General features: G+C 35.7%; 1 protein-coding gene across 1 annotated transcript in view; it reads right to left on the bottom strand.

The window, feature by feature from the left end:
* PAWR (pro-apoptotic WT1 regulator) overlaps positions 1 to 24,621 on the bottom strand; it is a 111,163-nt gene that overhangs the window by 17,325 nt on the left and 69,217 nt on the right. Inside the window, exons 2-3 of the mRNA XM_087449144.1 lie at positions 23,896 to 24,027; positions 13,887 to 13,921 (exon numbers count right to left, since the gene is read on the bottom strand). Of these exons, the coding sequence (XP_087305270.1) occupies positions 13,887 to 13,921; positions 23,896 to 24,027 (167 nt within the window). The remainder of the gene's footprint in view (positions 1 to 13,886; positions 13,922 to 23,895; positions 24,028 to 24,621) is intronic.

Here is a 24,621-nt window from a genome sequence, read left to right as displayed (position 1 = left end):
TCAACACACCTTTAATAACACATGGGTCAAAGCAGAAATCTCCAGAGAAATTTAAAAATATCTTAACTAAACAAAAATGAACCCAGAACTTAAAATCTGGAGGATGCAGTGAAAGCAGTGCTTAGAGGGAAATTTATAGCAGTGAATGCATATATTAGAAAAGAAGATCTAAAATGAATACTCTTTAAGTTTCTAACTTAGGAAACTAGAAAACAGAGGAAATTAAATCCAAAGTCAGCAGAAGAAATGAAATAAGAATTAGAGCAGAAATCAATGAAATTGAAAACAAGAAACAAATACAGAAAAATCAATGAAACCAAAAGCTGTTTCTTTGAAATGATCTTTTTAAAATTAACAGGCCTCTAGCTAGGCTGAGAAAACAAGAAGACACACATTACTAGTATCAGAAACGAAAGAGGGGACATCACTAAAAATTCCATGGACATGACAAGGATGATAAAAGAATACTATGAACAACTCTGCCTACAAATTTGATAACCTAGATGAAATGGACCAATTCCATGAAAGACACAAGCTGCCAAAACTCACACAAGAAGAAACAGACAATCTGAATAGGCCTATCTCTTCCACAAGACAGAAGCAGAGGGAATGCTTCCTAACTCTTTCTATGAGGCCAGCATTACCCTAATACTAAAATCATACAAACACATCACAAGAAAACTACAAACTAGTTAATTTCACATGAACATAGATGTAAAAATCCCCCCCAAAATATTTGCAAATCAAATTCAACAATGTATAAAAAGAATTTACACCAAAATCAAGTGGGATTTATCCCAGGTGTTCAAGTGTGGTTCAACATTCAAAAATCAATTAATGTAATCCATCACATCAACAGGCTAAAGAAGAAAAATCACACGATCATATCAATACACTGCAGAAAAAGCATTTGACAAAATCCAATACCTATTCATGATAAAAACTCTAGACAAACTAACAAAGGGAACCTCCTCAACTTGATAAAGAATATCTACAAAAAACCTACATCATACTTAACGGTGAGACACTAGAAGCTCTTCTGTCAAGATTAGGAAAATGCAAAGATGTCCCCTCTCACCACTTCTTTTCAAAATCTTACTGAAAGTCCTAGCTAATAAAAGAAGAAGGAAAAAAAAGGAAATAAACGGTACAAAGTTTGGGAAGGAAGAAACATAACTGTCTTTGTTCATAGATGACATGATCATCTATGCAGAAAATTCAAAAGAATCAACAAAAATATTCCTGGAACTAATAAGTGATTATAGCAAGGGTGCAGGACATAAGGTTAATATACAAAAGTCAATCGCTTTCCTATATACTAGCAAGAAACAAGTGGAATTTGAAATTAAAAACACAATACGTTTACATTAGCAACCCCAAAAATGAAATATTTAGATATAAAACTAACAAAATACGTACAAGATCTATATGAGGGAAAAATGCAAAACTCTGATAAAAGATATCAAAGAAGAACTAAATAAATGGAGAGATATTCCCTGTTAATGGGAAGATTCAATATTGGCAAGATGTCAGCTCTTCCCAACTTGATTATGGATTCAATAAAAGCCCAATCAAAACCCCAGCAAGTAATTTTGCGGCTACTGACAAACTGATTCTAAAATTTACATGGAGAGGCAAAAGACCCAGGATAGCCACATAATAATAATGAAGGAGAAGAACAAAGTGGGAGGACTGATACTACCAAATTGTGATACTTAACTATAAAGCTACAGTAATCAAGACAGTGTGGTACTGGCAAAAGAAAAGACAGAGCAATGGAACAAACAGCCCAGAAACAGACCCACATAAATATAGTCAACTGATCCCTGACAAAGGAGCAAAGGCAATACACTGCAGCAAAGATAACCTTTTCAACAAATGGTGCTGGAACAACTGGACATCCACATGCAATACATGAAAAAATAAGACAAAGACCTTAAACCCTTCACAAAAATTAACTCAAAAGGGATCACAGACCTAAACGTAAAACACAAAACTATAAAACTCCTAGAAGATAACTAACATAGGAGAAAACCCAGAAGACCCTAGGTATGGTGATTACTTTTTAGATATAACACCAAAGGCACAATCCGTGAAAGAAATAATTGCTAGCTAGACTTCATTAAAATTAAAAATTTCTGCTCTGCAAAAGACAATGTGAAGAGAATGAGAAGCTGAGCCACAGACCGGGAGAAAATCTTTATAAAAGACACATCTGATAAAGGACTGTTATCCAAAATATACAAAGAACTCTTAAAACTTAACAATAAGAAACAAACAAGTCAATTAAAAAGTGGGCCAAAGACCTTAACAGATACCTCAGCAAAGAAGATAAACAGATGGTGAATAAGCATATGGCAAGATGCTCCACATCTTATGTCATCAGGGAAATGCAAATTAAAACAATGAGATCCCATTACACAGCTATTAGAATGGCTAAAATCAGGAACAATGACAACCCCAAATGCTAACGAGGATGTGGAGTAACAGGAACTCTCATTCACTGCTGATGACAATGTAAAAGGGTACAGCCACTTTGGAGGACAGTTTGGTCATTTCTTATAAAAATAAACATACTGTTAACCACACTATCCAGCAATCTTGCTCCTTGGTATTTACCTAAAGAGGCTGAACCCTTATGCCTACACAAACACCTGCACGTGGATGTTTACAGCAACTTTACTCATATTTGCCAAAATTTTTAAGTAACCAAGATGTCCTTTCATAGGTGAATGGAGAAATAATCTATGGTACATCCAGACAATGGAATATTATCCAGCCCTAAAAGAAATAAGCTAACAAACCATGAAAAGGCACGGGGGAACCTTAAATGCATATTACTAAGTGAAAGAAGCCAATCTGAGAAGGCTGTATACTACATGATCTCAATTACAGGACATTGTGAAAAGGGCAAAACCATGGAGACAGTAAAAAAGATCAGTAGTTGCCAGGGTTGGGAGGGAGAAGTGATGGGGGGAGGAATGAATAGGTGGAGCACAGAAGATTTTTAGGGTAGTGAAAATATCCTGTATGATATCATAAGGATGAATACATGCCATTATACATTTGTCCAAACCCACAGAATGTACAGCACCAAGAGTGAACTGTAATGTAAACTATGGACTTTGGGTGATTATGATGTGTCAATGTAGGTTCATCAACTATAACAAATGTGTCTCTCTGTTAGGAAATGTTGATAATGGGGGAGGCTATGCATATGTGTGGGCAAAGAGTATATGGGAAATATTTGTACCTTCCCCTCAATTTTGCTGTGAACCTTAAACTGCTCTAAAAAACTAAATTAAAAAAAAAAAGCACACATGCACCATGGCACTTGAAGTAGTCAATATCCTATTTAGAAAGGAGTCCACTAATCGTGGACTTGGATGTGATGATGACAATGTCAAAACGCAATCCAAACTTCTAAATGTTTACTCTCCAGTTCTGTTCTTATCTCGTCATGAATTGGTGACAAACAGTTCAAGGACTACACTTTGAGTAGCATTATGCTAGAGAATGTTTAAACTCTTAAAAGAGGAATAAGAATGTGTAAGTACTAGAAACAAAGAGTATGTGGCCCATTGGAGAAACAAAAAAGTCCAATATGGCTAAAGCATGAAATGTAAACATAGGTGTGATAAGACATGAAACTGGAAAAGCAAGCAGGAAACATGAGAGCTATTTTATGAAAATATTTAAACTAATGGTCTCCGAGTTTTATTCATTACATACCCATGCTCGTATGTTTATCTACAATTTTTACAGTAATATATACATTATTATACAAACATATATGTAATATACATTACATATCTAAATCAAATAATGATCTGTAATATACCATTAAAATGATTTAATATAATCATATTAAAATATTATCTACATCACAAAAAATAGAACATAAAAGGATGAAAAGAATTTAAAATGTGTTTTCATTATTTACAGTACAAATTTTTCTCGTCTTCACAAAAATTGACTTTTTTTTTTGTGAGGAAGATTAGTGCTGAGCTAACATCCATGGCCAATCCTCCTCTTTTTTTGCTGAGGAAGATTGGCTCTGGGCTAACATCCATGCCCATCTTCCTCCACTTTATATGGGACGCCGCCACAGCATGGCTTGATAAGCTGTGCATAGGTACGCGCCTGGGATCCTGGGCTGCCAAAGCGCAGCACACGAACTTAATCACTACGCCACCCGACCGGCCCTGACTATGATATTTTTAATGAAATGTAACTGAATATGCTTCATTATTTCTTAGGATCTTATTTTAATACTTTGTAATATAGAGATTCAAAGAGCTAGTTCTAAGATCAGTTTGCATATTTGACTTTTAATGGCTATCAAAGAAAGAGATGCCTCACAACAAGAATTTAAAATTTTAAGAACTTTCCACTTAAGACTCCAAAATAAGCATAAAGATATTTTTTCTAGTTTATTAGAACAGATCTCATTTTGTATATCTTGCCAGCTGAACAACCATGAGATCATCTTTGCACTTATATACTTGGTTTGATATTCTCCTTAAATTCCTCCCCAGACTTATCCATTTTGTGAGTATTAGTTAAATGAGACAGTAATTCATAAATCCATTTAAAAATTCAAACTACTGTTTTGTGCAACATTCAGAAAGTGCATAAACAAAGCATTTTCCCCTCAGGATAGCGCCAGTACCAAATGACCACCTGACATAGAGAGAAAGGGAATAATGGGTAAATAACTAGTACACAGTACTAGCTACTAAGTATTAATGTCCTAGTGTTTTTTAGACTAAAAGGTAAATATAAATAGAAGTTCTAATATTTTCCTCCTGCACCCTCTCATTATCTTGTGCATCACCCCACTTTGGAGACTAGTTTAGACTCCATTTAAAGGTCATGGGAAGCCATTAAAGCAGGGAAAGTGACAATCACGTTAACAAAATGCACTGGAGATGAGCAAAACTGGAGGCAGGGAGGCCAGTTTGGAGACTACTATAAAGAGATAATGGTGTCCTGGATTGGTGTGTTGGCACTGGAGATATGCAGGAAATAAATTCAACAAGTCTTGGTAAATGACTGGATGTAGCTGAGGCAGTAAAAAAAAAAAAAAAAGAGGGGGTCATAAACAACGTCCAGATTTCCGACTTGAGCAAGAACAGATTTTGATGCCAACTTTTGAAATTCACTAGGTTTCACAAGTTTACTTTGGAACATGCCAAGTTTAGGATGCTTCTGAGATATCTAAAAGTAGATATTTAAAAGTTGTTGGTTATACAGGTACCCAGCTAGTGATTTGGAGTCATCAGCATACCTACAGATAGTAACTGAAGTCATCAGAGTGAAGGAAATTTCTGGCACAAATACACAGAACAAAAAGAGAATAAAGTTTAAGATAGAGAGCCGAACAACACCAACACTAAAGAAGAGGTACAAGAAAAGAAGAACTACAAATAAGACTGGGAAACACAAGCAAAGTGGTAGGAAGAAAATCAAGAGATTAAGGTATCACTGAAGCCATACCATATTATAGACGAGCATTAGAATCATTTTAAAGGACCTCTTTTCGATTAAAAAAAAAAAGCCTAATTATCTGCACCAACCACAAGATTATTCAAGCAGAAACTACACTGTTGACAACTACAAACAAAAACCTAGAAATATGGATGTCCCTTAATAGCTTTGTATTTGCCTGATAAACAAGCTTAAAACAGTATTTCAAAAAGGTTAACCTATTAACAATTTAAAAATCCTTCATATTAGGCTTGTCAATACATAAATGATACTATTATACAAGTTTAAAACAAGAAATAATCATTACTGAAAAACAAAATCTGTGATTTATCCCCCTTACATATTAGGTTTGTAAGGAATACTGTCATAATTGTGAATAATCGTATTTGATCTTTTGCCAAATTTAGCTCTGTTTATTCTAAAAACAGAAATGTTTTTAACCTATTTTGAGGTCCGGATATGTGCAGTGCAAAATATCCAGAATAAAAGACTGTTTCATTAACTCCAAAAAGTTTGTAATGTTCTACTCAGGAATGTTAACACAAATCCCTAACTACTATGATTCCAAAAAGAATCCCCCTCTGCCCTTAGCTATAAAGATATTAACTATAATGTTCAGAAAAGGGAAAAGAATAAAAACAGTATCATCAAAGATAAATCCCACCCTTTACTGGAAGTTTTTCCCCCTCTGGGAATTTTCACATCTTCTGTGGAAAGACTAGGAGGTGCTGTGTTGGGGGAAAAAACACTGTTATTCTAAAACTATCATGAGAACAAGATTGGCAGCATTATGAGATTACAGCTAGAGGAATTTTCCACTAAAATAGATATTTTAAAGCTTAGCAATTAGAAGAAATACAAGACTCATGCATAAAATCCTACTTTTAGAATGAATATCAAATATTCAGATGTATTGGATAAATCATGTAATTCCTAAATAACCAACAAGTACATGATTGGCCTCCATATTTTTAATATGTTTCACTACCTTATTCTCCCCCCATCCACCACTCTCACTCTTCAAAACAGCTCCTTACTCCATGTAGGTCTTCTCTCTCTCCTTCCTTTACACACACACACACACACACACACAGCAACAACTCTCAGGCTCTTTATGAAAACTGTGATACATATTCACTTTAGGAAATAAAATATAAATCAAAATTTCCAGTAATCCCAGCAATCCAGAGATAACTGCCAATACATTTTACAATATATTAATAGTTCTTAACCTTTTTGGATCACAGATCCCTTTGAAAATCTGATAAAAAATATAGCTCTCTCCCAGAGAAATAAGGGTTATATTCTTTTACACAGATTTTTTAGCAGTTCCTCCACAGATTTCAAGTTAAGCACACTTTATATAGATTATGATAGACTTCATTTTGTATAATACTCTTTGTAAAATGTTCTCCCTCTCCTCATTTAACATAAATAAGTAATAATTTTCCTACATAATTAATGTTTTTCTACAGCATCTCTCCTAACTACAGCATCTAACCTACCTCACTGTTAGAAATCTTGAAAACATTATGTTAAATGAAAGCAGTTAGACACACAAGGCCATATATTGTGTAATTCCATTTATATGAAATATCCAGCATAGGCAAATCTACAGATAGAAAACACAGTACTGGTTGCTAAGGACTGGGGGACAGAAAGAATGGGGATGGACTGTTTAATGCATACGGGGTTTCCCTTTTCTTTTGGCAGGGGGAATTCTGGAACCAGATAGTGGGGATGCTTGTACAACACTGTGAATGTACTATAAACTGCTGAATTATACACTTTCAAAGGATGAATTTTATGATATTTGAATTACATCTAAGTAAAATTCTTAAAAAAAGAGAATAAATATGGAATAACACGTTCAGTTTAGTGGCTAATTTCCAAGGAAATATAACACATAAAATACACTAAAAAAATAAAATTATACCAAATATTACTACATAAATTTCTCTTTCATGATTATGAAGATACTTCAGATCTTGCTGGACCTCAAGATCATAAGAAGAAAAGTTATTTTCCAATACTGTACTGTAGCAAAAACAAAGTAAACACAGCTGAGTAGACTCAGTGAAGTCCAGGGCCACATACGTAGAAGTTAACTTGTCAAAAAAAAAACCTATGTTAAACAGAAAAAATCCCGTTACTGGTACCTTCCAGTCACTTGGAGTCAAAATAAGCTAAATCAAACTCTGAATCAAACATTCTACATTCCACTCATACTAGACAAAGTAATATTACCATGAGGTAAAGCAACATATGCCGAAAAAATCAGCCAATTAATCTCTCTCTCTGATCTCACAAAAGTCATTAAACTTCACTGTGCCTCAGTTTCCTCACTTGTAAAAAGGGATAATAAGACATGTTCCTCATCAGGCTATTGGGGAATTAACTGGATTAACGTATACGGAAAGTACTCTGAATAGTGTCTGGTACATAATAAATACTATATAAATCTTAGCTAATAATATTTACAATGCAGAAAAAAGTTCACAAAGGCACAAGGGAAGAATCTAGTCAAAATGTACCAGTATCTCAATTACTTTTTGTGTGTGTGTGTGTGTGAGGAAGATCAGCCCTGTGCTAACATCTGCCAATCCTCCTCTTTTTTTGCTGAGGAAGACTGGCCCTGGGCTAACATCCGTGCCTCATCTTTCTCCACTTTATATGGGACGCCGCCACAGCATGGCTTGCCAAGCAGTGCATCAGTGCACGCCCGGGATCCGAACCAGCGAACCCCGGGCCGCCGCAGCGGAACGCGCACACTTAACCGCTTGCGCCACCAGGCTGGCCCCTCAATTACTTTTAAATTATCATTTTGTGACTTTCATGTCCATTTGCAAAATCATTAACCAGAAGAGCCATAGCTATTGTGTGCTTTACAGCCATTTGGTAAAATATAGAACTAATATGCTAATATAGAAACAAGAGATCTTGAGAAGAAATACATTTCTTTAGAAAAGGTCTTACATGGCCCAAGAAGATTCATCTCTCAACTACTGGCAGATACATTTGGTCTTCTGCAGTCTAGAACTCTTACCTTTATAGAATTTGGCTGATTTTTTTCATTTGACTCCTGACCAACAAACCAAGGAAGTTTCTTGTGACTCAGTGGTTCTCAAAACACACGTATAATGAAACAAGAACTACTGGTTTTAAAACAATGGTTATATGGGCCGGCCCTGTGGCTTGGCGGTTAAGTGCGCGCGCTGCGATGCTGGCGGCCCGGGTTCGGATCCCGGGTGCGCATCGAGGCACCACTTCTCCGTTCATCCTGAGGCCGAGTCCCACATACAGCAACTAGAAGGATGTGCAGCTGCGACACACAACTATCCACTGGGGCTTTGGGGGGAAAAAATAAAATAAATAAAATCTTTAAAAAAAAAAATAAATAAAAATAAAACAATGGTTATAAAGAAAGTTCCAATTAGAAAAAAGTTAACAGCTGTGTTACAGCATCTTAAATCTTTGCATGAAAATTATATTTCTAAATAAATTATTCACTTTCCAAACAAACAAACAGGTTCTATTCCATTTCTTATGAAAGAGCTTAAGAATCAAGTGACGGCTAAAGGTTTTAACTTTTCTGTGTATTAGTTCAAACACAACAGATCTGAGATAATTCAACATATGGTATCTTTTGAAAGTGATCCTTCTCTTTTTTTTCCACTCTGAGTGAAGTGTCAAAAGGAGGATTATCTGAAATCAGACAGGAAGTTGTTAACACCACATGTGGATGGCTGTGGCTCATACTGAGAAAAGCTGGTAAATATCTGCGGTGTGCATTCTGGTATTCCTACGTGGCTTGCTGGAGGTGGGTATAGTTTTCTGTATTCACCTAATGTTTCTCGTGAACAAAATTGTGCATAAGCAAACACAAAATTTGTGTTATGGTCAAATTGTTCCCTAATATATCAATTGGTACAAATTCAAGTTTTCAAAACAAGTGTTATAGCAGAATTGACTTTGGAAGAGCATGTTGGCCCTTAAGGAAAAGAATCAGTCACATTTTATCCAAATAAAGAATACAGAAATCATGGGCCCCCAGAGCAGTTACAGTGAAGGTCTCTGGTATACTTATGCTACACATCACTGAAAAGGAGAACAGCAGAGATCTCTCAGTTGATACCATTCTTTATACAACTGAAAACAAAAGTGGAAGATACTTGTGTTACATTATCTAAGGAGCAAATCAGAATGAAAAATTGTACATCCACTATGCTCACAGTTATACAATAAAAAGCCTAGAAAAATATATTGGAAGTAAAACATAAAAATAATGTTAATAGTGATTGATTTGGGTGGTAAGATTATGAGTAGGTTTTTATAATCCAAATCTTCAATAGTGAGGATTGCTTTTAAAATGAAGATAATTTTTAAGCTGTATAAAAATTCTATCCTAATGCTTTTCAGTAACTGCAAAACATTATAAGGGAAGAAAAGTCCTGATGAAGCTACATGAGTTATAGTTATAGAAGTATAATAATAACATGAAACATTACAGATTTGAAATAAGATTTTGCACTTAGGTTTTAGCTAAGATGTTAATTCTTTTTTTTTTTTTTGGTGAGGGCAATTGGCCCTGAGCTAACATCTGTTGCCCATCTTCCTCTTTTTGCTTGAGGAAGACTGGCCCTGAGTTAATACCCATGCCAATTTTTCCTCTATGTTGTATGTAGGTTGCCACCACAGCATGACTCAATGAGTGGTGTAGGTCCGCACCTGGGATCCAAACCCGTGAACCTGGGCCACCAAAGCAGACTGCGCCAAACTTAACCACTACACCACTGGGCCAGCTTGACGTTAATTCTTTCTAACATTCATATCCTGATGTGTCCATGCTCTTTACAAAAACAAATACTTGTAATATTTCCTCTCTTAACTAATTTATGCTCAGAGAGAATGTGGTACTAAAGCCTTTTTCCTCATTTTGGAAAGAGGTTGCCTGTGCAGCTGCCTAATGGGGCTATTGTTAGGTAATGCACGTGAAGGTGGTGTGCATACTGTTAAAAGCTATACAAATGTATCCTATTAATGTTACTGGAGGGGAGGATGACTTATAAGCACTTAGGACTTGCAAATATATTACTTAACAAAATAAATAACACTGTATTAAATATATTTGTGAAAACAAAAGAACCAGTTACTTTCTATGTGAGAATGATAAAACTTAATATTTGTCTTAACTTGCTTCCCATGTTTTTAATCAGCACCATTCCTGATGGTTGAGTTACACACTGAAACAAGAGTGGTAAATTATACACCCTGGTTAATTTCGCCCTTTGCAAGTCATTCAGAACTCTCTTAACCACTTTTTGTTTTTGTTTTTTAAAGTGTACAAAGGTTTTACTTAGAAATCATATCAAGCAGGGGGTCCACAGCCACACATCTAACAATCTGTCTTGCCTTTTTAAAAAATTTTATTTCAACCAATGCACTATAAACTTAACCAAGTAAACATTCTATGAAGAAAATTCCACGGGCTGGCCCTGTGGCGTAGTGGTTAAATTCGTGTGCTCTGCTTCGGCGGCCCGGGGTTCACTGGTTCGGATCCTAGGCCCGGACCTATACACTGCTCATCAAGCCATGCTGAGGCCGCATCCCACACAGAGCAACTAGAAGGATGTACAACTGTGACATACAACTATCTACTGGGGCTTTGGGGAAGAAAAAAATAAAATAAAATTCCACACTGAAAGAAAAAAAATCCACAAATATATATGACAATGATCCAACTTTCCTAAACCTAGAGTTTCAGAAATTTCATGAGCCCCACCTCCAAATAGTTCCCTAAAGTTATTTAAATAGGTTTTAAAAAGGAAATCAATGAATACATAAGAGATGTTCTAGATAAACAAGAGTCAAGTCAATAAAATATAGCATAACTCATCAGTGCTTAACAGACTCAATGCTCAAAAAGTACATTCTTGATATTTACAAAATTAAATATTTAATTCATAATTTATAAGAGCACACATACAAACTAGTCTTGTGGGTGCTTATGCCCTCTAATGGCTTTTTAAGAGTTTGTCTAGCTCTATGTATATGTTATTTGCTTCACTGAAAATATTTTCTAATATATGATAGCAAATTTTTATCCTTCAGCCCATTCCTCCTGCTCTTCATCCCCATTAGTCAGCAGACACCCTCACCAAGAAACATCCATTCTCTAGTTACTGCTGTAACTTACTGACAGATTAATGCAAGTAATGAACTGTTGATGTAAAATATAACAAATTCTTCTAGATAAGTAATTGATAATTGCAGATACAGATTCTAGTTTTTATTATTTTTAGTGTTTTTTTTTCTTTTACAGACAGTATTCAAACCACAAGTTGTTGCGTCAGTGAATAATAACTAGGAACTTAAAAATATACATATATTTTTTATAACAGTATTGAATAGGGCTCAACCTTTGAAAGCTGGTGAGTAACAAACCACATGCTCTAGGCTATGAAAATAAAAGAAGTACAAGTACATGAACAGGTCACAAGTAAATCAATGGTCCAACAAGCTTTAAAACAGAAAAACACACACCATGGGAAACCAATTTTCTTCCTGATTTACCACAATGATATGCAAATAAAGCTTTTGATAAGGATTCATAAGAAAATGATGCCTCTATGGATTCTAGTTAAAGAACACAAATCTGAAAAGTGCCAATCATAACTTAAGGCTTATTATTTAATAAGAACTAAATATGTATGACTGATACAACAAACTTGATAAGTTACTGAAATTTATCTTTCTTCCCCAAACCAAAAATTGATAAAAACTTTTTTGGTTTGAGAATGTGGCCTGGAAATACAACAAATCAAAGCTATTTGATGGCAATGATTTCTGGCAAAAGAAAAAAGATTCTTCCTAGTTTAAACTGTTTGTGTTAAGTAAAAAATTACCAAGCAATGTATAAATGTTAGAAGCTTAAAAGAATCACAAGTTTCATTATACCTAAATCAAAATTACTCAGAAATGAAAATAGAAGCAGTAGCAAATATATTGTGTTCAACAGAAACGGTTTCAGACCTACTTATTCAATTGTCGATTACCTTGGCCGCCTTACTTCTTTCTACCACTAATAGATATTACGGCCCATGGTAAAAATTAAAAATTGAATTTTATTTATACATAATTTAGTATTAAAATTGGAGCTGCTCTTAATCCATGTTTTATTTTAGATGGAATATAATAATCAAGACTTTTAACCAGTTATTTCAAACTTTAAGACACAAATGGATGAAAACAAAGGTTTTATATGTATAAATCTAGGTAGACGGTCTCGTGCAAGCATACAGGTTCTGGAGTCAGGCTGCCTGAGTTCAAACCTATATTCTGCTGTTGACTAGCTCTGTAACCCCAGTGAAATTATTCTACCTCTGTAATCCCACCTCCCTCATCTACGAAATGAAAAGTAAATATTGTACCTACTGTACCTATCTTGTAAGATAACTGTGAGAATTCAATGAGATCTCTATGTAAAAGCACCCTGGACATTATAAGCACTTGGTAAGATTTACCATTATTCTATGATTATTAGCCCAAGTATGACCACATCTTCTGCAACCTTTATGGCTTCAACAGGGAAGAAGAAAGCTAATATCCCAGGCATCTCCATTAAACAACTTCTCATAGCTAATTCTGATTTTCTTCCTACATACGTGCACAGACACTCAAACACATTTTCTGGTAAAAGCGATACTCGTGTAGAGGTGGTGCTATGGTCTCAATGTTTGTGTCCCCCAAAAATTCATATTTGAAATCCTAATGTCCAAAGTGATGGTATGAAGTGGTGGGGCTTTGGGAGGTACTTAGGCCATGAAGGTAGAGTCCTCATAAATGGAATTAGTGCTCTTATAAAAGAGAGCCCACGGCTCCCTAGCCCCTTTCACCATGTGAGGACACAGTAAGAAGTTGTCATTCTACCATCTAGAAGAGGGACTTCACCAGAACCTGACCATGCTGGCACCCTGATCTCTGACATCTACCCTCCAGAACTGTGAGAAAATAAATGTCTGTTTAAGCCAATCCTGTCTATGGTATTTTGTTACGGCAGCCGAACCTGACTAATACAGGTGGTATGCTTGTATTTTCAATGTTTAAGTACATAAGTGAAAATGATTCTAAGCTTTTATTTTGCTAAGTTCATCAGGCCCATGCAAATTCATGGTGTGTGCAGTTTTCAAAGACTGCAGGTTACGTCAAAATAAGTCACGGTCAGACAGACAGTACTCTCCTGCTTACAATGTTAATTTCTTTTTAAGAGCACAATATTAAGATTTCTTATCTTTCAAAAAGCTGCTTGAAACAGTTCTAGTTAGTTACGCCATGTTCAGACAGACATTACACTCAAGTCTACAATATGTTGTAAGTCATAACTGAAGGATATTTACCTTTTGTATCTTCCTGAAACTGTTCTAGATGGCTCCTGTAAAGTAAAAATAATGACATATCAATTTGGGTGTATATGCAAGCACACAATTCCAGATTATATAAAATAGTTGACAGATAATGTCTAATTTTGCAAGAAACTAATTTGGAATAATTACCTTTACTTTTAAAAATTCATATTGCTAGTCAAACAAAACAAGACCCTGCATCTGATTTTTCAGATAAAACTAATCATTTTTTTTAAATTATAATTTGGAAGCATTTTAAAAGCTTTGAAATGGACAAAGGGAGTATCATTCATCAACCAATTAGCCTAAATCCTTTTGGAAGTCAACGAGTATTAAAAAACACAACCATTATAAATATATATATATACCCCTTCCAGTCTTTCTAACGCCCTCATTTTTTTAAAAATAGCTACAATTCACCAGATACATATAATAATTAATGCTTATTTTTAAAGGCAGCTAAAAATAAAAAGAGAGAAAATACTTTTTATGCTGATTCTAAGCTACCAAAAAAAAAGACTGCTGAAAATAAACATTAACCATTGGGATGGGCAATTATTACCTTGCAACTAACCGGGCAGTCATTTCTCTGTTCAGTCTTTTGATATTCCAGGCTCTCCAACTATTTTTGCAGTTTCATTTTAATAAAACCAGTCAAAATTAAATGATGTGCCTTTTTAAAAACTGATGATAAACTTTTCCAATTAATCACTAAAAGTCTCCAAGTGAGACCCCACAATTAAAGAATTTCTCATCTGGTTAAAATCAGAGAATAAGCTCACTTTATAAGATGACCAGATTCCAGAGTAAAACAGCAAATACTGATGGCATGGGACAATAAAGGACACATTAACGCGGGGAACAGTACAGCAAACCACATGGTTAAGAGTAAGATTTAGATCCAAATTCCAACCCGACAGGCCACTCAGCAGCTATGAGACTACGGGTAAGTTATTTAACTTCTGTCAGTCTCAGTTTCCTCATCTCTAAAACAGGAGTAAAAACAATGTCTATTTTATGAGGTTGTTGTGGGGATTAAATGACATAAGTGCATAATAAAACAATTAGCACAACTCCTTTACAATAGGCTTACAATTAAATTTGACAGCTAAGATTAAAAAATAAACTAGGATATGGAAAAATCTTTATCAATTTTTCTATATGGAATTTTAGTAAATCTATCTTAATTATTCCAATTCAATATATTCCCATTACAACAGCCTAAATCACTTATTTATATATAACTTTATCTCATATGTCTTATTTTCTAAGTACAACAAAAGCTTCTGGAAGGAAGGAACCCCCACTTTTGATTCCTTTTTCCCAGCTCAAACAGTATGCAATAAATATATATTGACAATTTACGGAAATCAGTTTCCTAGTAACCTGCAGTTTCGGAAAAAGCACCACTTCAGAATTAAGCAGTGGCAGGAAGTAACCAGGTGACAGGACACTAAAGTGCCCGTGTGTGTGGGCTTGACCCCTTAACAGGATCACTTCTGGGGAAGCCACGCTTTGACAGCTGGGCAAAGGCATTTTCACCCTCCCCTGGGCGTCAGCTGATCATGCAGCAAGACAGGAACCAAAGCCTAGCAAGCACAGCTTAAAGAGCTTCTCAGCCCCTTGTCACTCAGTTGGCAGCCACCAAAGACGAGGCAGACAGATCTTAGTACATTGTGCACCAAGCACATAAAACAGATCTCCTATTTATAAAAACATGAATAACGACCAAGAATATACTTTATAAAATCTAGCTTTTAAATTATCTTTGAAACCATAATAACTAGATCAAAATGTTTAATCACTGGTTATTTAGATAAAGCAGGAGGAAATATTAAGCTTATGTGTATCCATCCAAAGTACATTTTATCGAATGCAGATGATAATGATTTTATATGGAACTTTTTCCCTTAGAGCTTCCCAAACAGTATTTCAATTAACATTTTATAAAAGTTTTTTTTAATAAAGTTTCCTCATCTTATTCTATATGAACAAAAGCTAAGGCATGTACCTTAAATGATGTATGTCTAAATATGCATTAGGAAAAAAATGCTAATAATGCCATGAGTTTCAAAACATCTCTCTCATTTTAGTTATAACTGAAATATTTCAAAACGTGTGACATCAGCTTGATCACCTAGACTAACTCTGACTGAGATAGAGAAAGCAGAATTGCTAAATGAGAATAGCCCTGTTGGTTTTACTGATTTGTGGGTTACTGATATATCGACTGAAATGGTATGAACAACCTGGCAGTAAATAATATTTCTCAGGCTTAAAATAGGCACTTTCCCGAATACAGTAAAATTTTGACTAATACAGATTTAGAGTAGAACTTTAACAAATACAGAAAGGTGAAATGGAGGGCATTTTCAGCAACACTAATCTATAATGACATTATACTAATTTTATACTTTGACCCAACTATAAATGACTTAAAGTCAGTATCAGACAAGTTTTCAGTTAAACATACTAACAGGAAGTTGCATAATATCAGTTTTCTACATTTCTTAAGCCTTTTTTTTAAAACTAGTCACTTTTTTTTAAAACAACTAGTAAGTTTTATACAGTATTTTCTATACAGCTGGTTTGGTGCAACTGATAAAACTAGAACTCTGACATACTTCATCAAATCACTCCATGCTAATGCCCAAGATGTGTAAACAATTAGAATTTAAGCTTACTTCTATATAACTAATATGTCAATAAGTAAGATTCTGAAGCAAACAGAGAACATAAGCTTATTCTTTATTGGAAGAGTTGAATATGGTCTTTTATTAGAATACATTTTGTAGCTAAATATTATTTCACAGTGATTCTAGTAATCGAATTACATTCCTTAACAATGGAATGTTCCCCAAATTGGACAGACTACATTACTATTAGTAGTAGTAGAGATTAGGAGGGGCGGTAGCCTGCTTCTCATGGGTATTCAAAATCGACAATTACAGATGGAGTTTACAGTGATCTCTATACCCCTGCCAAAAAGAGAAAACTTGGCAAATGCTGAATGAGAAATGTTAGAAAAAAACAAAATCAACCCACAGGCACAGCGAAAGAGTCCCTTATTATTTTAAGGAGGAAAATGCTTGATGTTCCTACACATTAACATAAAATTCTATACAAATATAAACTCCACTTTATGTTTGTTAACTAGAAGCCTAGATATTTCTATGGCCACAAAGATTTCCAAGTGAAAGGTGACAACTTAATAATTAATACAACTGTTAAAGTTGACAATTCCATTCTAAATGTGGAGAAAAAAGGAGAAATACCAGTATCACTGTAACTGTATTTTTTTAGCTTGTAAAAAATACAACTGCTAAGACTGACAGTGGTCTTAAAAGTTTCCAAGACTACGTAATAAGACCTTCCAATAACCCCAAAGGCTGTTACACAACTGATTTAAAATATACTTTTCCTAAAATAATCTTCCTTGCAATGGGATGGTTTTTATTACTAACGGGAGGGGGAAAGACCTATGTAGAGCTTAGAAAATGCTGGCAAAGCACAAACTGTTTTGTGTCAGTTTAAATAAAACATTCTGCTTCATTCAAGCTTAGACTGGTCAATAAGGAAATCCCATGAACATTGTCTTTACAGGTGCAGTGGCAGATCAGAACTTGTAAAGTATAGACAAATATAAAAGCATATGTGAAATAAGATCAGACAAATACAAGCCCAGTAGAATATAGCAAAACAATACTGAAGTTATTCCAATAAACCACTTGGCAACAAAGCCACAGCCCTCAGTAAAATTATGGCATAATATGCTAATCGGCCCTCGGACTAACATAAAATACCTTTACTGATATACATAATGTAGCAAGATATGTACACTGTTGATGATGAATGCAGAACAAAATATCTCATGTATAATTTATAAAATAACTGAGAAAATAAAACAAGAACTTTATAAAATTAACAAAGATTAAAAAAGGACAAACTTGGGACCAGCAGCGTGGCACAGTGGTTAAGTTCAGTGGGTTCTGCTTTGGCGGCCCAGGTCTGGATCCCGGGCATGGACCTAACAACTCGTCAGCCATGCTGAGGCGGCAACCCACATACAAGATAGAGGAGGATTGGCACAGATGTTGGCTCAGGGCTTATCTTCCTCAAGCAAAAACAAAAAGAAAAGGAAAAACTCATCCTTCCTCTTCCTTTCCCGAACAATTCAGTCCTAAAGTTGTTAGGTGGGGCAGAGGAAGGTGGGGCGGAAAAACAGTGGCCCAAACCAAGGTATGGGAATACAGTACTCACCCCCCATGAAGAAGAGCTGCTTGGCAGAGAGAATCAGAGTCCAAGCAATCTGAGGAGAGCATCAGTACAGCATGGGGACTTGGTTTGGCCTGAGAAATCAGAGCCTGAGCAGAATGAGGAGTGTCTACAAAATGCGAAAAGGAAAGTAGGTTATCGGTCCTGAGGCAAGGTCAGAACAGGAGTCCCAGGAAGGGAGGTCGAGAGCCCCAAGCAGGGTGCGATGGTCATCCATTCAGAAGTGTGGCCCAAACTGGGGTTTTAGGGCCCCAGAAGGGTAGAAAAGGTATACTCTCAAAGAGGCAGCCTGGCATGGGGAATTCACAGAGAGAGCATCTCTGCAGAGGGATGAACAGGGGTGATGTGCCAGGGCCCAAACAGGATAAAGTGACTGTCCACACAGAGTGACAGCCTGGCCTGGAAGTGTTAAAACCCAATCAGGTCGAGGAGGGGTTCTCATGGAGGAGCATTCCAGCATGAGGTCTCAGAGTCTGAGCAGGAACAAAGAAAGGCCCTAGGGCAGAGGAGCCTGTCACCGGATGGCAGAAGCTAAGCAAGGTAGGAAAGAATCCACAGAAGAGGGTGATCCAGTGTGGGGAGTCACAACTCAAGTAGGGTAAAGAGGGCATCCTGCAGCCTCACATGGGATGCCCAAGCCTGAAGAAAGTGAGGAGACTATTCATGCACAGGAAGAGCCAACATGGTATGTCAGAACCCACTTGTGGCGAGGAGTGCATATGTATGGGAAGGGGTGGCAATAGGAGATAGGTTACACACGGGGGGACTGAACAAATGAGAAAACATATTAAGGATGATGGGAAATAGGTTTCTCGATGTCACAAAAGGCAGTTACCCTATGGTATTAGATTAGAATTGAGATATCAATATAAATTAATTTCGATAGACAGAGAGATGTAGCTAGGTAGGCAGGCAGCAGACAGACAGATATATATACATACGTGTTTACATGTAGACATACATATATTTTATAGGTCTGTACATAGAGAACAACTAGGAATGGTGACATCTCAATAACAGGAACATACCTACAGCCCAGATCTTGGCTTTAAAATATCATTTTCCAGTAAAAGGAATCAGGGCTCTTTAGAGAAATGGCTGCTTTTAAGGCTAAGGTAGGAAAGTTAAAGATGGGCCTATAATATCTTATTATGGTGGAAAACAAGGAAGCTTTCCAAGAATGATGGAGACGTGGCAAAGGATACAAAAGTTTGAAGGGGCTCCCACTGGCCAAATCTGGGATAATCTGAATATCAAAATAAATAATAATGGTGTGGTAGGCAGAATAATGACCCTCAAAGATGTCCACACCCTAATCCCTGTAATCTGTGAACATATTAGGTTACATGGCCAAGGGAAATTAAGGTTGCTAATCAACCACCCTAAATAGGGAGACTATCCTGGGTTATCTGATAGGCACAACGTAATCACAAGTGTTATTAAAAGTGGAAGAAAGAGGGGCCGGCCCGGTGGTGTAGCGGTTAAGTTCACGTGCTCCACTTTGGCGGCCTGAGGTTCACAGGTTCAAATCCCGGGCACGGACCAATGCACTGCTCAAGCCATGTGTGGCAGCATCCCACATATAAAATAGAGGAAGATAGGCACAGATATTAGCTCAGAGCCAATCTTTCTCAGCAAAAAAAAAAAAAAGTGAAAGAGAGAGGCAGAAGGTCAGAGGGAGACATGCCTAAGACGAAAAGGTCAGAATGGCTCGATATGAGAAGGACTCAACCCACCGTTGCTGGCTATGAAGGAGGAAGGAGGCCATTGGCCAAGGAATTCAGGTAGCTGCTAAGAACCGGAAAAGGTACAGAAACCAATTCTCACCTTGAGCCTCCAAAAAGGAATGCATCCCTGATTTTATCCTTTGATTTTAGTCCAAGGAGACCTGTGTAAGACTTCTACTTACAGAACTGTAAGAAGATATGTTTGTGTTGTTGTAAGACACCGATTTTGTGGTAATTTATTACAGCAGCAACAGAAAACTAATACAGAGGGTAATGGGGTATAACCCATCAAATAAAATAGGTAATAGTGAGTTGATACAGATATATAAATAAATAGATGATAGATAAATGGATAGAGATAGAAAGTTTGATGGGGATTAACATATCTACATGGTTCAAAGCACTTAACCACAAAATACTTATTAAGAAGGAGAAGTAAAGCCTGGCAAACACCACCTTAATCTCATAACCAAAGTAATGATCATCAGCAATGGGACAAATTAAAATGATGTGCCACCTGACAGCATACACAAGGAGAAAAACTAGCATCAATTCTGTGATATTCCTGACAAAGACATATAACCTGAATCTAATTATAAGTAAACATTAGATAACCCAAATTGAACGACATATCACAAAATAACTGACCTATAATTTTTAAAAGTGTTATCAAGATTAAGAAAGTTAACAAAAGACTATAAAACTATCCCAGATTGAAGAAAACTAAAGAGATACCGCAACTAAAAGCAACACATGATTCTGAATTACATCCTTTTGCTATAAATTTAGGACATGATTGGGACAACTGGCAAAACTTGAACGAGGTCTGAATATGGGATGGTAAGAATGTGTCCATTTTAAATTCCTATTTTAAGGGTCGTGTTGTGGTTATGTAGGAGATCTTGTTTGTAGAAAACACATAGTAAAATATTGGGGGTAATAGGGTATCAGGTTAGCAACTTATTCTCAAACAATTTAGGAGGAAAAAGTTCTCTGTACAGTACTTGCAACTTTTCAGTAACCTTGAGATTGTTTTAAGAGGAAAATCAATCAATAAATAAAAAAGAGAAGAAACATACAACTCATAAACGCCCTTTCACAAAATGCCATTAACCATATAAACTGATAAACCTTTTTCTTAAGTAATTTAAGGCAGTATGTATCAGAAATTTTTAAAATCTTTACATTGCTTTAAGCTTTTTGGCCCAATAAGTTTATCTCTGGAAATCTGGCCAAAGAAAATAATTCAAAATGCAAAACATCAACAAGAATTAGTTAGAAAAAATATGGTACATCTATAAAATAGAATATTCTGCATTTGCAAAAAATAATAGAGAAGTTCTTTATGTACTATTGTGGAAGTCTCCTCACCATATTAAGTGAAAAGAACAAGAGGCACAGGAGCATGCTTAAAATCAGGAATATGTAAATAGACATACAGATATACATATAGATATAAATTTGATTATGGACTACCTCTGGAAGGATATACAAGAAAAGAAAGCACTAGTTGCCTCCAAGGACGATAACCAGGTAGCTGAGGAAGACTTTGTACCATATACCCTTTTATGTTTTTTGCATTTTTTTTTACCACGTGAGTATATGTTTTAAAAAATAAATAAAGGTTAAATTTTAAAACAATAAATAGGGCCGGCCCCATGGCTTGGCGGTTAAGTGCGCGCACTCAGCTGCTGGCGGCCCGGGTTTGGATCCCGGGCACGCACTGACACACCGCTTCTCCGGCCATGCTGAGGCCGCATCCCACATACAGCAACTGGAAGGATGTGCAGCTATGACATACAACTATCTACTGGGGCTTTGGGGGGAAAAAAATAAATAAATAAAAATCTTTTTAAAAAAAATGAATAAAAAATAAATAAAACAATAAATAGTTCATAAAAACATGGAGAGTAAAGAAATAGACCAAACTAAGTAATTTCCCCTTTCTTTACATGTTTTAGTATTTTTCAAATTTTCCATTGATCATATGTTATTTAATCAGAGAATTAATATACTACTTTAAAAACTGGCATGATTATCTAAAAAACATACATGGTTAAATATATGTAAAATCATAGCTAAAAACATAGGGAAACTTTTAAATTCTCATTTTTATTACCAATACTCCACATTATTTGAAAAATTTCAAACAGAAATTTAAAATACTCTAACCTTTCACAAAGCATACTGCTATGCCAAATTGATATTTCTGTCCTATTCAAAAAAGCCTTAAAACAACCAATGATGCCAATATTTTCTCTCTCTCCTTGTTGTTTTTGAAGGAGTTATAAATCAATATCTATCCTATGTAAGTAACAGAAAATTCGAGCTTAGGTGGTAACTCAGTGAGACATCACCATGTAGACAGAGGAGTTCCCGTTTCCACTCCAATTTCAATGAGGCAATATGGGACCCATGGGACAGTCTGAACCTCACTTTCATCCTGAGCACACAGCTTGGCAAAATAGACACTTGGAACCAAAGTCACCAATGAGTCACATCCTAATTGCTAATGAAACAAACAAATAAACAAAAATGACAGAAATGAAGAGTGGGCCTGGGAAGAGATTAGAAAAGCTATAGGAAAGACAACAGACTGGATAAGGCAGAAATCTCCTCAGAGAGCTCACGGCAGCTGAGACTGTTCCATATCTGGGTATACATTTGGGAATAAGCTATGTGTTGAACACCAGGCTCCCCAGCTTTGAGTGAGTAAGGAAACTCAACAGAAAGAAATCAGCCCTCTTTGTGAAAGCTGCTGCCTGATGTTGAGTATGCCAGAGTAAGTAGGATGACCCAGAATTGAAACCAGGTCTAGACCTTTAATCAAAATGCTACATTGTCTCTATCCCAATAAATTAAGTCTGTATCTTCACCTGGAATAGGCTCAGATTTAACTTCAACTTTGTTAGACAAAGGATACAAAGATATTTTAGATCACACACAGTCACATAGATGCTGAGAGACACACTGCCCGTTAGCTCACACCACATTATAATAGGGATCTACTTCTCACAGCAGCAGCCTGGGTACAGGGGACAGATACGCCTGCATCACTCTAGGAATCTTCACGTCAATGCATCTGCCTCAATGAGCAGAGGAGACAGAAGTTCTGCATCCGCATTTCCAAACCACTTCAAAATTTTTGCTCTCTCTGCCAAATGCCTTTTATCATAACCTTGCAAATTAATAGACAATATTTCATTTTTTAATCAATAAAATGGGGAGATGTGTGTACTGCTCGGGTACTCCTTTTAAAGTGGTATCACAAGAAAATGCATTTAAAAAGTCAAAACAGGAACTCTGAAAAGACAACACAGTATTTTAAGATCTCAAAATGCCATCAAAATAATTTAAGATTAGATTATATCAAAATCATTCCCAAATTATAGTTTACGTAAAATGATTCTGCAGAAGGATTTGCTTTATACTGAGGTATCCCGATACACCAACTCCCAATTTTCTGTGCCAGAAGAACCCAAAATAACAACTAATTTGAAACTGAGTTAAATTTTATTTTAAAAAGTATGTTATAGTTACACATATAGATGTTTTTGGCAATTCAGTACCACATACTGTGTTTTATTATTATGTTTAAACATTTCACTTTGCAGAAACTTGCTGCTCAACTCTTTATTTGCTATCTAATTCTAACGCAAATATCAATCAGCCTAGAGCAGAACTGTTCGCTCACTTAAACTTACTAATTCTTACTTTTTTAACAGCAAAGAGGTAACTATTTTTCGTGCTTATTTTTACAGTTGATACTGTTTAAACCTGTTTAGTCAGTCAGTCAGCAAATATTCATCGATCAGGAACTAAGGACCAAACACTGCTTAAGTCAAAAAGCATTTAGATATAAGGAAAATCAGTGGTTAAATCCATTGAAAATATTTAAATGGAGCAGATGGAATCAAAATGAGACTGGAAGAATTATTAACAGTGACTTAAAAATTATTGTTAAAATAGCTAGTGACTTCCTGGTATTTTGAAATACTCACTTGTAGCAAATATGAACTGCCTGGTTCTAATAAGCTTACGGCTTCATTCTGCATCGTGTTCTGTTGTGTAATTGCATCTTCTCGTTTCCGCTCTTTCTGCCCTGCTTCATCATCTTCATATTCATCTAAGCACTGAAAGAAAGAATAGTTTCCATTTTTATTCCCACATAATATTAATAGAATGTTCTGATAGTACGTGAAGATACATTTAATAGCATTAAAGAAATATTCGTAAAGACACTAATTTACACAATAAAGGTGTTCCTTTCAGCAATATGTACATTTAATTCCTGTAAACTACATTATCTGCTAAAATTGTGTCTACATTAAACAAGGCACTTTTTGGAGGGTAACAAAAGATACACCACAGACACGGAATTTAAAGTCTAGTGGGAAAGATATATACATACACATATACCTACATGCAGATAATGATAAAGGCCATTTTCTAGCTTAGAAGTACCTAGAAGTATATACAGAAAGAATATTTTCACCTAGGAAGTAAGTCTTCTGCAGACTCTGTAGAAGAGCTTATAATTTAAAAGATGGGTATAATTAGGAACTGCAGATATAAAAAAAAGAGAATTTCAGATGGTGGGAAGAGCATATGGAAAAGCTTAGAGGAAAGGGTATTGCTAAAAAAGTGGAATCAACAACAGCAGTTTTCTATCTCCAGACTTTTTACATGAAAAAGAAAACTATAAACAGAAAAACTCTAGCCATTAC

The sequence above is a fragment of the Ceratotherium simum genome, chromosome 25, assembly GCF_057802395.1.
Source record: "Ceratotherium simum simum isolate JZ-2026a chromosome 25, ASM5780239v1, whole genome shotgun sequence".
Lineage (NCBI taxonomy): Eukaryota > Metazoa > Chordata > Mammalia > Perissodactyla > Rhinocerotidae > Ceratotherium > Ceratotherium simum.
Note: the sequence above shows the minus strand (reverse complement) of the source record. Positions and strands in the feature narration are given on the sequence as shown.